Here is a 13,027-nt window from a genome sequence, read left to right on the forward strand (position 1 = left end):
GCAAGACTGTGGTCAGGGACAATTCCTGCTTTCAGCTGGTTTTGGGAAAGAAAAAAAACAACAAACTAACCAGAAAAATGCATATCACACCAAAAAATGTCTGTCATGGCTGTCACTGCAGGGCCATGTGGTTTCCACTTAGTGCAGAGAGGCCAGGATCTGGCAGGGATACTTCAGGCTTCCCTGGTTCTACTCAGGCACCTCCTCTAAGGTCTGTAGCTGGGATATTGCCATATTAGTCTTGCCCTTAAGTCTTGTCCCATGGATAAATCAGCTCAACTGTAATTTGAGCTGAATCTTCCCGCTTAGAGAATTAAATGTCTTTATCTCTGTTACTTTTCTAAGCAGAAGATTTGGGGGAGAGTTTCTTTAAGCTCGTGTAGTCTCTGCTCTCTGTAGGAGTTCTGGGGGGTCTTAAAGATGCAACGTTGAGAGCTGGGATGACTTCCATGCAGTCTGTTTGTACCTCAGACAGTTCTGTCACAGACACCTCCTAATCTTTGGACACAGAGGAGGAGGGAGGCTCCTGGGAAGATCAGTCCCACAGGTTTGCACTGTTATCACAGAAACTGGAGGCGTTACCCAGGTGTGGTTTGGGAGGCAGTGGTGGATGTGCAAGTTGCCATCTGAAGTAGCCTGAGCTTTCAGTGTGAGCTGATGGCTCTGCTCTGCTCGGGGCTCACCTTGCTCTGGCAGGTTTTGCAAGTGACCTTGATAATGGTGTTAAACACTCCAGTGTGCCAGACCAGCTTGATTAGCCTGGCCATGCCCGAGCACTCCATGAAATACCTTCTTGTTTTCTTTAAGCTGCTTGCACACGCTGCAGATGGCATTTGAAATGCCCCAGTGCTAATTGCAGGAGGTACTTGTGGAACGAGAAGTGTGGCTGGAGGCAGGAGTGTGTCCAACATCTGTTCAGAGCCATCCTGCTTTTTCCCAACAGCCAACAGGGGAAGGGAGGGGAGAGGAAAGGTCACCCCTTTGTCCTAAAATTCCTGATGATGCTCATTCTCAGAGCAGTTCTTGTGTCTGATGCAGCAGCTGAAAATAAGGCTCAGGAAAGCCGCCTGGGGAGTGGGAATTTATTCAGCAGCAGCTTGAACGAGCAAGCAGGGAACAGGGTGCTGTCCTGCTGTCCCAGAGCTTGGCAGCAGCCCCAGGGCATGTTTCAGGAGACACTGGAGCCCCCTGGGCTGGAGCTGAGGGCACTCGGTGTTTTGCACAATCTTGCCCTTAATCTACGAGGGGAAAGTCTGAAAATGCTAAACATCCCAAAAATGTGCCCACCTCTCTCCCGCTATGCGGCCTTATCTCCGGAACGCTCCCTCCTGCTCGCAGCACCCTCTCGCGGTGCCTGCGCTGCGGGTTCCTCCCGGCTCCGCGCCGGGCACACGGGTGTGTCACGACATGGGTGTGTCACGACATGGGTGTGTCACATCACCCCCTCCGGGGGAACGAGCAGCGAGTCTCACCCGCTTCAGGCAAAGCCTTTCCAAGCCCCAGGAGCCATGGATACGTGGATGTTAAAGGCTGCAAACTCCTAAGGGAAGAGCTGTCTTCACTGGTGCAGTTTCTTCCCTAGGAGTGGAGCGGGGTTTGAGGAACCTGAGGTTGCCCACTGCAGGCATTTCCTCTGCCTCCATTTCTCCCTCTCTCCTCCATCACACAGCAGATATGTAGGCTCAAGGCTTTTAGGTATTTTGGGAAGTTTTGCTAGTTATTTTGTAGTTTATTTGGGCATTAAGGAACAGAGTTCAGAGGGAGTAGAATAGGAATCTCATCCTGAGGAGCTGCTGGCCCAGCAGGGTGTTCTCGGGCTGGGTCTGATGGGTGAGTGGAAGTGGGAGGAGCACACTGCTACCTGCAGCTCTGCTGACTTTTGCCTTTGAGCAAAAGGTAGGACTTTAGGACTTTTTGAGACTTCCCCAAAAGTTCTTTTAATGTGCAGGGGAGCTGTTAACACAGCTGGAGTCTAGGGTGTCCTGGATGTGTCAGATTCCTTTGTTGGTGTAAATACAGCCATAAAGTGCCCGCGTTCCTGGGCGAGCTCCCTGTGCTGTCACTTGAGGGCTGGTGCCATTCCTCTCTCTCCAGAGCAGCAGGATCTCTCCCAGCCTGCTCGTTTTTGGCTGCTCTCCCAAGTCTTACCTTTGCTGCAGGAAGGACAAACTAGAGCCTTGCAACCTGGTTATTTCTGGCACCGCGTTCCAGTAAAAAGCAGCAGAGTCTGCTCAGTCCTGGGCTCTGCCTGGCCGTGCTTCTTCCACACTGCTGAAGGGTACCTGGAAAATTCCCCGTTAAACACCGTGGCTTTTGTGGTTTTTATTTCCAGCTGAACTTTCCCAAGCAATGAACAGTGGTACCGCCTTGTCCAAGCCTTCCCCTCCTCTCCCCCCGAAGAGGGGCATCGTGCCCAACAACCCCTCAGAGGTTGTCCCCTCCAAGCCCCTCAACGACAGGACGGGGACGGCGACTCGCCCGGCGCCAATCCCGCTGCACATGAGCTCGGCTCACCCACCGCCCTCGCCCTCACCGCCCCTGCCCACACACGTGCCCCCCGAGCCCCCACGCATGCCCCTGCCCACCCTTACCCCCACCCTGGACCCCCCGCGCTCCCTGGACCTGCCCAGCGAGACCCCTCCTCCCCCGGAAGAGTTCAGGTCCGTGGAAGTGTTGAAGAGGACAGCGGAGCAAGGCTTTGGAGAACCCCACGTGCTGCCCCGCCTGCCCCAGATCCCGCTGCACATCCGGATCCAGCAGGCTCTGAACAGCCCCCTGCCCGTCACCCCCCCTCCCGAGGGGTCCCACAGGGCTCACTCCCTGCTCTTTGAGAACGATGGATTCGGGGATGACAATGGCACCCTGGGCAGGACGAGGTCTCTGCCTGTCACCATCGAGATGCTCAAAGTGTGAGTACCCCCTGGACGTGTGCTGGCTCTGGCAGCTCCTGAGAGCCTGTGGTGGTGAGGAGGGCTCTGGGCAGGCCTGGTGTCTCTGCTGAAACCACTTTCTGTGTTGGCCAAATCTGTGTCTCAGCCTCTTAAGGGCCAGAACAACTTCCCGGTGAAATTACCCCTGGTTCTGGGATTTTACTGCTCACAAAGGGAAATGGGTTCCAGACTGCAAACACAGGCTGATGCCAGGAATCCAGGCCTGGCCTGTCTTTATTGCACCAAGACAAAACAAGGTCTTGGATTCCATCCATTTGTGGCCTTCCTTAGCCTCTCATTTTGCAAAACTGAAGTGGGAAAAGGACTGTCTTGTTATAGCAGAGCTGAACCTGCAAGTCCCAAAGTAGTGGGGTCAGAGGGCTGTTTGGTTCTGCAGAACCTGCCTCAGGCATTTTCTCTGCCAGAGTTCCCTGTGCTTTGGGGAGAGGGGACAGTGCAGGATCCTGGGATGGCTCTTGCACCTCTGTTTCCTGGGCTCCCTTGGGGAGAGTTGTTGATCCCAGGGATCTTCCCCAGCCCCTGTGCCATGTGTTAAGAGGTGTAACAGTGTGCTTCTTGTTAGTCCAGACGATGAGGAAGAGGAAGAAGAAGACCAGGAAGAGGAGCAGAATCCGGGTCCTCGTGTATATATTGGAGATGTGCCATCTGTCACAGTCATCCCCAAGCTGGTACCCCAGGTCCTGCCAGAGGAGCAGGAAGGAGACGAAGGGATGAGCGACTCTGACTCGGAGGGGCCCATCCTGTACAAAGATGACGAGGATGAGGAGGAAGATGAAAGCCATAACAGTAAGGCTTTGACATTGCAGCTGGCTTTTTTATTTCTCTGCTGAACCCGTGCCTGGCTGTAGTGAGCTCTGGATCAAAGAGCTGGTTCCCACAGCGCTGCAGAGCAGCTGGTTCTCAGTTTCATGATGTACCACATGTCCTCTGCCTCGCTTTTGGCAAGGCTCTGCAGCCAAACCTGTGCTCTCACCTGCTGAGTGCACCCCTCCAGTTGCAGATGGCTCCTGCAGCAGCCTGTGCTGTCCCAGCCCCTCAGGTGGGACAGCTTTAGGTGAGCATGTGGCGTCACACAGGAGCGCTGGATGCTGCTGTGTAGCACAGAGCTTGGGAAACACGAGGAGAGAGGACGGTTCTCCCTCAGGGGGAACACAACTGCCAGGGATCGTGGCTGGGATCGCTGTGCTCAGGCTCTGCAGCCTTGAGCTGCAACCCATTGCTCTCCCTCCCCGCAGGCACGTTGGCCAACAAGGTGAAGAGGAAAGACACGCTGGCTATAAAGCTGGGGAACGCGACCGCGCCGCAGGAGGACAAGATTGTCTTCCCTCGGAAGAGCAAGGAGGAGTGGAATGAGATCCGGCACCAGATCGGGACAACGCTCATCAGGTACAGAGAACAAGGAGGGTGTTCTGTCTGAACTGCTGGCTGGGGTGGGAATGGGCAAAGCTGGTGCCTTGTCTAAGCAGCCTGTGCTGGAATAGGGTGGGTGGCTGGGCACGGCAGCTGGAGCAGGGCTGGGAGGATGAGTGTTGCTGTTCCTCCCTGCTTAGGAAAGTTGGGAGTTCCTCTTGGAGTTGAGCAATAGCCCCTGACAGGCCCCTGTTTCCAGAGGTTAAGTGGAACGGGAAGGGAAAATCTCAAGGGCTGCAGAAATGTAAAATACAGATGATGTAGAAAGGTGTGGATGGGTGAAGGGTGGGTGGATAAAGCTGGTGACAGTCCAGGCTCCGCTCTGTGCTTGAGTTCCCTGCACAACTGCTTTCTGAGGGTCCATAGCCCTTCCCAGAGCTGTGCTGGTGACTGAGCAGCTGTTTGAGCAGAGCAGAGCACAAACAGGGCAGCTGTGATCCCCGCTGGCGAATGAGGGGTGTGGAGGAGGCTCTCCAGAGCACCAAAACCAGGCAGTTGTGTCCTTCATCCCCTGCTGAGGAGTGACCAGATACAACATAATGCACTTGTCACACGTTTTTCAGGCGACTGAGCCAGAGACCCACAGCAGAAGAGCTGGAGCAGAGGAACATCCTGCAGCGTGAGTAGCACTTGTGTGGGGGTCCTGAGAAATGCAGCGTTTGCCTGTAATGTCTCAGTTCATTGGGAGGGGATGGTTTTAAACTGAAACAGGTTTACATTAGATTTTGGGAAGAGATTCTTCCCTGTGAGGGTGGGGAGGCCCTGGCAGAGGTTGCCCAGAGAAGCTGTGGCTGCCCCATCCCTGCAAGTGTCCAGGGCCGGGTTGGACGGGGCTTGGAGCAACCTGGGCTAGTGGAAGGTGTCCCTGCCCATGGCAGGTGATCTTTGATGTCCCTTCCAACTCCAGCCATTCCTGCCTGGCACCTCAGAGTGTGTGAGCTGGTTCAGACTCTGCTGTTACCCAGCAAGGGCTGTGAAAGGTGTTTTGTTTGGGCTGGACTTTCATTTGTGGTCCAGACATTACAGCATTGCACTGCATGATCCCAAAAGCAGCAGTGCATCGCTCACTCAGGGCTGTTTCTCTTGGCCATATCTTGTTCTGCAAAAGTTTTAAATAAACATCGTGAGGAAAGGGAAATGTCAGTTCAGGAAGTTTCCATTTAAAATATTTATCTGTGCTGTTATTTTCTTTTAAACTCTTAATAGCTTTGGGGAGGACCGAGCTACAGAGTGGCTGGGATGTATTTTGGCAACATAGGCCTTAGTCTTTAACATGAGAATGACTCAGTGGTGCTGTTTAAGGGCTGTATGGCCCCTCATAGTCCAGGAGGTGACTCTGTGTTGAGTTGGGCTGCGCTCTGTGCCCGTCCTAAGTGCAGACATGCCACAGTGAGCCTTCAGATGTGTAGATAATCCAATGCAGCTCCACACTCTGCTTCGTTCAAACCCTGAATTCCCTTTCCAAAGCCCGATGCTTACATGAAAAATGTATTTTTTTCCCCCCCTTGGCAGCAAAGAATGAAGCTGACCGTCAAGCTGAGAAGCGCGAGATCAAGCGCCGGCTCACCAGAAAGGTACTGTTGGCCCCCGTGGTGACGGCCACCTGGCAGGGCTGGTGGCAACGGGCACGGCGTGGGCACCGTGCTGTGGGGGCAGTCACGGGGCCATTGTGTAAGTGTCCCCAGCGCCCCCGGGCTGCGGGGACTTTGGCACGTGGGCTGTCACCCACGGGGAGCCGCCGGCGCCGTTGGCAGTGACAGATCTGAGCTGGCAGCGGGCGCAACGAGAGAGACAAGAACTAAATTTGGCACCTGGCACCTGCCAGGCCAGCAAAGCTCTCTGCTCTAACACAGCTCTTCAGTGGCCACGGCTCACACCAGGCTCCCTAAAACTCATTTCTGAAGCAGCAGCGGTGTGGGAGCTGAGCAGAGCAAACAGCTGCTTTGAGCTGTTACGTCCGGGTTATTTGGGATTGTTACTCATGGCTGGGAAAAGCTTCCTCGGGGCCTGTGGGTGTGAAATGTGAGTGTTGCCATTGCTGGGGTTGAGTTGAGGGGTGTCATGCAGGGCTCACCGTTTAATAGATACTCCCAAGCCTTTTGTCTTACTTCTTTGTGGCAATGTGTCCTGGGTCCTGCCCTATCCTGGCCTGATGATTCAAATGGGAACATCCAGTCTGTAAGAGGGTTTGCCTGCTCCCTTGCAGGATGTGAGCAGGACCTGGCAGTGTCTGTGGCTCAGCCCCAGTGAGGGAACTGGTTTTAGTTTTGCTCAGGGTGCTTAGCCCTGATCTGCTTCGTGGACAAGGCTCAGACTAACCTCCTTTGTTCTTGCTGGTGTTCAGCTTAGCCAAAGGCCTACGGTGGCAGAGCTGCAGGCCAGGAAGATCCTGAGGTTTAATGAATACGTGGAAGTAACAGATGCTCAGGACTATGACCGACGAGCGGATAAGCCGTGGACAAAGCTGACACCAGCTGACAAGGTACAGGGAGTGTCCTGGCCCCAGGTGGGGAGGGGAGCTACACCAGGGTGGGAGCCAAGGAGATTTGCTCTGTTCCTCTTGCTTCACCTCTTCATCTTTCCCTCTGCCCTCCCACCGAGCACCACCAGTGTCCCTTTACTCGTGTGTGCTGTCCCAGCTCTGCTTCCTGCTGCCTCATGGTGAGGTGGAGCCCAGGGGGGCAGGGGCTGCAGGGCAGCATGGCCTCTGCATCAGCTTCTGAGTGATGTAAGAATCATAAAATCATGGAATGGTTTAAGTTGGAAAAGCCCTCTGAGATCATGGAGTCCAACTTTTGACCTGGCCACCAGCATGTTCATCACTAACCCATGTCCCCAAGTGCCACATCCACGTGTTCTTTGAGCACTTCCAGGGATGGTGACTCCACCACTGCCCTGGGCTGCCTCTTCCAGGGCTTGACAACCCTTTTGGTGAATAAATTTTCCTTAATATCCAATCTAAACCTCCCCTAGTGCAACTTGAGGCCATTTCCTCTCATCCTATGTCTTGTTCCCTGGGAACAGAACCCGACCCCCTTCCTGTCAGGGAGTTGTAGAGCACAAGAAGGTTCCCCCTGAGCCTCCTTTTCTCCAGGCTGAGACCCCCCAGCTCCCTCCATCACTCCTGGTGCTCCAGACCCTTCCCCAGCTCCATTCCCTTCCTGGACACACGGGTCAGAGGAATGTTGTTCCTTGCAGGCTCAGGCAAAAAGCTGGCAGGGAAGTCTGTCCTTGTCCTCCCTGGCCACCTGTGGGACTGCCCAGCCCTGAGGTGGAGGAGGTGGGGCAGATTAAATTCAGTTTAGTGTGAACTGAACTGCCAAAGCTGGTGTGGCTGCTGCAACCTGAGCCCTTTCCTTTCTCAAAAAAAAATCTCCCTCTCTGTGCAGGCGGCCATCAGGAAGGAGCTGAATGAGTTTAAGAGCTCTGAGATGGAAGTGCATGAGGAGAGCAAGCAGTTCACGAGGTGAGAACATGTTACTCAAGAGTTTGTCTTGTAGGAGCTGTTAGAGTTCTACCCTTGGGTGCTGTGCTGAGGAGCAGAAAAATTGTCTGTGCAGAAATGGGAGACTGAACGTCCCCTCCTGCCTTGGTGGTGAGGGGCGATCGGAGCAGTAGCAGACACAAAGTGGGTTGGTTTTCCTTAAAAAATTGGGGCTTCCATCCTGGAAACTCCAAGTGACCAGTGGCTGGTTTGCCATGCATCTGAAACCAGTGTGACCTTGCAGCTGGAGTGGACTTTTCTGGGGCTAGAGAAGCCACAACCACAAAACACCTTGGTAATGAGCTGGGATATTATCTGTGAAGTCACCTGTGAATTGTGGCCCAAGGGATTCTTTTCCTTCCAGCTTTGTGAGGTGGAGTTGTTTGCAGAGCACAGAAGGTGAAATTGTTTGATGTTTACAGCTTCCCCGAGGGCTGGGAGCTCTGAGATAATTCAGTTTACCCTCTTTGGCCATCTAACCATTTAACCTGGACAACACTCAGATTTTTCACTTGGCTTTCAGGTACCATCGACCATAATCTTCCAAGAAGGGAGCAAGAGACCCGAGAGGCCTGGAAGTTCTCTGCGTCCCTCTCCTAGGCAATACAGCGAGGGTGGAACCCTGGCTCTTCCAAGATTTGCCTTCCAACCATGTCCAGAAAAGGGCTTTCAGCCAGGGAAAGGGGAATCCTGTCTGAATGTAGCATTTCACTGGAACAAACACGTCTCTCGTGCCATCAGGCTGGAACTGACACTATACCTCGTGTGGCTCAGCAATAACCCCCTGCCAGGAGACCATGCCCAGGGGAACAGACTCCTTTTTGGGATGCAATTCCTCTTCTTTTCCACGAGGAAGGGGGGGGAAAAAAAGAAAAAAAGGCAGCTCTAGTGTTGGGAAGCTGAGGAGAGGATGTGCTTGGAAGCACGTGTGTGTGTATATTAGCTGTGTACAGAGAAACCTGGCACACAACTGACATGTCACTCGTTATTTTTTGGGGTTTTGCTTGTTTCTGTCATGTCCTTAATGTCCTGAATCACTACTGACCAACGGTTTGTTGTGCTGGAAGGGAACTGTATAGGTATTAACATATGCTGCATCCTTTTTGTAAAAAAAAAACACAAACAAAAACAACAAAAACCACAGATGTATAAAACATTCCCTCCCCACCCTCTCACACTTGCTGTGATGTTAATAACAGATCTTGAGATATCTAGGATTGTTTAACAAATTACAGAACCAGAAAAATGACTGTTGCCTTTTAAAACTTTTTAATTTGGGGAAAAGGTGAGAGTAGTCAATCCTTTTTATTGTGGCTTCCTCTCAGATGTTTTTTACTCTCCCAAATCAGGGTTGAAACTTGCCTTTTTTTCTCATTTTTACAGCTAAACCTACTGGAAACTTGATGAATTTCACTGTGTGGGTCGAAGGGAGTGGAGAAAGAGGTTTAAAAAGTGACCTTAAAAAGATGATATTTCTCTTCTGAAAGAAGTTCTTCTCAAATGTGGGGTTTTAAAAAAAAAAAAAAAGAATCTGTTATAGGCCACTGCTGTATTATGCACAAAACCTAAACCATGTGTGAGATGCCACCTGTGAGGGAAGGGAGCGGGGGGATGGAGAGAGGGGGTTTGCCTTGTTCACAGGCAGGGTGGCAACACCCCAGCCTTGGCCTGGCACCCTCATATGTGACATGGCGAAGGTTCTTCCCTCACAGCTCCCCCCCTGTACAGCCACCTGTAGACTTAAACCATTGCGTTGTATATCAGTCTCCTCAGCAACAGATTTTAACTATGGAATAAAAGTATTTTAGGATTTTTTTTAAAAAAAAAAAGTAAAGTGCTTTTGTGGTGTTTTTAACCGCTGGGGCCCGAAGGGGCGGGACCGGCCCCTGAGGGGGCGGGGCTGGGGGGGTGGTGGATCCATCATGGCGGCGCCTCCCGGAGGGGGCGGGGTTTCCCGCCTTTCCAACCGTCGCTGCCGCCACTGCGCAGGCGCCGCTGGCCCCGCCCCTTTACTCACCACCCCGGAGGGTCTGGCCCCTCCCCTTGCTCACTGCTCATGCCCATGTACGGTTTAGCCCCGCCCCTACTTGGTGCGCATGCGCGTTTTTCCACGCCCCCTTTCACGTTCTATAAATACCGCGGCGCGGGAGTTCTCGGCCTCTTTCTCGCCGAGAGCTTGGCGGTGTTGCAGGTAGGTCTGACCCTCTTTTACCCATTTTTAATCCTCTCTTTCGCTGTGCTGTGGGGCCCTCGTGGCCATGAAGCCGCCTGCAGGGACGCCGCATCTCCTTTTAGCCCTAAAACAGGCCGTGAGTTACCCGTGGCGGAGGGCGCGCCTCAGCAGTCCCTCACGGCCTGCTCCTCTTTCCACAGGTTGCGCTGTCGCCTGCCCAGCCCGACCCGCCCAGCTCTCTCCAGCGTGAGTATCGCGTGGCCACGTGTGTGCTCTGCGGAGCGCGGGGGGTGTTTAGGGGGTTATAAGTATAAAAACCCCAAACCCAACGTGGATATCCGGAGAAGTCGCTCTCTCTCGGCTCTGTCCGTGTGGCGCACGGGAGCGCAGGCCCTCGGGCCCGTGACGTACAGTCCCCTTCCACGACGTTGGAGAACAAGCCGGGCCGCCGAGCCTGCAGCCTGCATATTCCTACTGCTTCTCTGAGCCCCCGGGCCGTTACAGAGGAGACAAACCATGCAGGAAACAATTCGCACACGCGGGATGGGGCGGGAGACGCGTGCGGGGCTAGAGGGGGGGGAGAGAGGGGAAAAAATATATCTCCCGAGCAATTCCTTAAAACACTTTCTTTTCCGTTTCCTGTTGTAAAGCTTAAGGAAGGATCGAGAGTAACGCGATTCTGAAAGGTAAGTGCATAAATATGTGTTCTGTTCTTTTTAAAATTTAAACTTTAATTACACTGTTTACTTAAAAGTTTAAATGTACTTTTAATCGGCTTTAACAGTTTCTAAACCTCTTATGGGACAGTTGGATCGGCTTAAAGTGATTAAACTTCAATCCAGACTATGTAGGTGTTGCTTAACACAAAGTTCCTAGCTTTTAAGATTTTTGTTGGATTTTGGTTTCACGGGTGGGTAAAAAAGGTGGTTCCTGACTCTTTTAAAAAGAGGAAGAAAGCTCCGTTCATAAATCTTTGCAGAGAAGAAATAAAAAATCTTTGCTGAAGTGGGGATTAATAATGCGTTTGCAACCTTACTTGTGTTATATGAAAAGTGGGGAAAAAAAGAAAACTAATCTTATTTTCCTATATATTGCAGATACTGTGCGAGATGACAGAAAAAAATACATTTTTAGTGGGAAAGGGTGAGTATATTGGGAGAATCGGCCCAAATAGTTAAAAGGGGTGGTAGCTGAAGGCCAGTTCTTGCACTGATTGGCTGGGAGCAGGGGATACTTAAATTTGGTGGCTTTCCAGAGCATGTGCTTGTGCTGGGAAATGGCCACGTGTGTGACTGGGTCGCTTGGTGGAATGTGCAGCTCCTGGATTTTGGGGAGAGTGGAGCAGGGCCTGGGGCTGGGCACGTGTGTGTGAGGTGCATGGGAAAAATCAGTGGGCTGCGGTGGGAGTGAATAAAGGGCGAGGGAAAAGCAAAGGGCTGGATGGCCCAGCTGTGAAAGGTGCTGCTTTTGGAGCCCCCTGAAACTGGGAGGGGGGGGAGAGGGGTGTGAGGAAAAAGCCACGTGCTCTCCTGCGGATCCGGACTTGCCAACCACCCTCCCATCCAGAGGGAGTGCCAGCTGCCAGGGAAAAGCCACACTCTGACCTCGTGGGCCAAGGGCATTCCAGGGAAGCTGATCCTGAAGGGGGGGGGGTGGCTCACAGGATGTGGGTGGGAGCAGCAGTTTGTGTGTGTGTGTGTGTGAACCCTGAAATCAGCCCTGCCCCGGTGCTGCTTCTAAATCTGTACTTGGCTGCCCTAGAGAATATAATAAACTTGATTTGCTTTGGCTTGGTGTGTGTTTCTTGGTGAGTGAGCTACTGGTTAATCCATCAATATTAAGGAGAACTTAAAGCTCCTCTTGGGTGTTTCTCAGTTGTGTGGAAGTGGAATTCTGGTGTGGTGGTGTCCCTCTCCAAAGGGTGTAAAAACCCTCTGTTAGATCTGAATTATGAGTGGGTAATACTTAAAGTTCAGTTTGGGATCATATCAAGGCAAAAAAGTATCATTAAGGGCTGACCCCAGATAGGTTAATGGAGTTTGTACTCGGGGGGTGTGGCTTTTGTGGGGGAAGGAGGGAGGGGGATCACGAGTTCTGCACCCTGTTCTAGGGGGAGTGGTTTAAAATCCCCTCCAGCAGTTGCCTGGCTGTCCTGTCCCCAGACATAAAATCCACGGGCGAAGGGTCAGGGGATGGATGTGCCCCTGCTCTCCTGAGGAGATCCAGCATGAGCCTGGGATAACAAATATTCCAGGGTTGTACCCCTCCCAAAAGGGTTTTCTGATGGCCTGGTTGCTGCACAGAGCACCTCTGGATCTGGGTCTGTGTAAAGGAGACAGTGAATCAGCTGAGGGTGCAACTGGGGGCTTGATTTCATTAAAAAAGTGCCTTTGAATGCCAAACTGCAGGCCCTTGGTGTGGAACACCCCCGGGGCTGGATTTGCATGTTAACTGGAGCAGAATTAATCAGTGGAATGGAGATTCATCCCATTAGATAAGGGGGGGAACTTGAAAGTTTGCTGTCCTCCCATCACCCCAAGACACTCAGTCTGGTTCCTGCTTCAAGAATGAAAGTGGATTTTCCACATTAAGCAGTGGGATGCTGGGAAATGTGGGAGCAGCTCTTGCCTCAGCCTGGGCTGGAGGCACTGCTGAGGTTAAGAGGCAGGAAGAGTGGGTTACATTAACAGGATTTATTGTCCGGGGGGCAACAGATTGTCTGAGGGTGGCAGTTGTCAGCCCTGCTTGTCCTACCTGGCCTATCCTACCTTGTGCCCTATGTCCTGTCCCACCTGCCATCTGACCTGCCTGTCCTTCTGTCCCACCTGTCCTTTCCTGCCCTTTCTGTCCTACTTGTTCTGTGCCACCTATCCTTTCCTTCTGTCCCACGTGTACTTCTGCCCTACTTGTCTTCTGTTTCTGCCCTGTCCCTCTTGTCCTGCCTGTCCTTCTGCCCTGTCTTTCTGTGCTACCTGTCCTTTTGTCCTACTTATTCTTCTGTCCTGTTCC

At 52.6% G+C, this 13,027-nt stretch overlaps 2 protein-coding genes and 1 non-coding gene across 10 annotated transcripts in view; all 3 read left to right on the plus strand.

Annotated features, from left to right (window-relative positions):
* PHACTR4 (phosphatase and actin regulator 4) overlaps positions 1-9,674 on the plus strand; it is a 64,971-nt gene extending 55,297 nt beyond the window's left edge. For all 8 annotated transcript variants that reach the window (XM_027661180.1, XM_027661181.1, XM_027661176.1 and 5 more), the window contains 8 exons: positions 2,333-2,909; positions 3,514-3,737; positions 4,187-4,337; positions 4,925-4,980; positions 5,874-5,935; positions 6,706-6,843; positions 7,751-7,827; positions 8,369-9,674. In XM_027661180.1, the coding sequence (XP_027516981.1) occupies positions 2,333-2,909; positions 3,514-3,737; positions 4,187-4,337; positions 4,925-4,980; positions 5,874-5,935; positions 6,706-6,843; positions 7,751-7,827; positions 8,369-8,384 (1,301 nt within the window). In that variant the 3' untranslated portion in view covers positions 8,385-9,674. The remainder of the gene's footprint in view (positions 1-2,332; positions 2,910-3,513; positions 3,738-4,186; positions 4,338-4,924; positions 4,981-5,873; positions 5,936-6,705; positions 6,844-7,750; positions 7,828-8,368) is intronic.
* A 541-nt stretch (positions 9,675-10,215) lies between these two features.
* RCC1 (regulator of chromosome condensation 1) overlaps positions 10,216-13,027 on the plus strand; it is a 9,144-nt gene continuing 6,332 nt past the window's right edge. The window contains exons 1-3 of the mRNA XM_027661184.1: positions 10,216-10,264; positions 10,661-10,704; positions 11,116-11,161. Coding sequence (XP_027516985.1) covers positions 11,128-11,161 — 34 coding nt within the window. The 5' untranslated portion in view covers positions 10,216-10,264; positions 10,661-10,704; positions 11,116-11,127. The remainder of the gene's footprint in view (positions 10,265-10,660; positions 10,705-11,115; positions 11,162-13,027) is intronic.
* LOC113955695 lies at positions 10,344-10,549 on the plus strand. The gene has a single exon (XR_003530621.1). It is a non-coding gene; the product is annotated as a small nucleolar RNA SNORA73 family (small nucleolar RNA).

The sequence above is a fragment of the Corapipo altera genome, unplaced genomic scaffold (assembly GCF_003945725.1).
Source record: "Corapipo altera isolate COAL_440 unplaced genomic scaffold, ASM394572v1 201, whole genome shotgun sequence".
Classification (NCBI taxonomy): Eukaryota; Metazoa; Chordata; class Aves; order Passeriformes; family Pipridae; genus Corapipo; species Corapipo altera.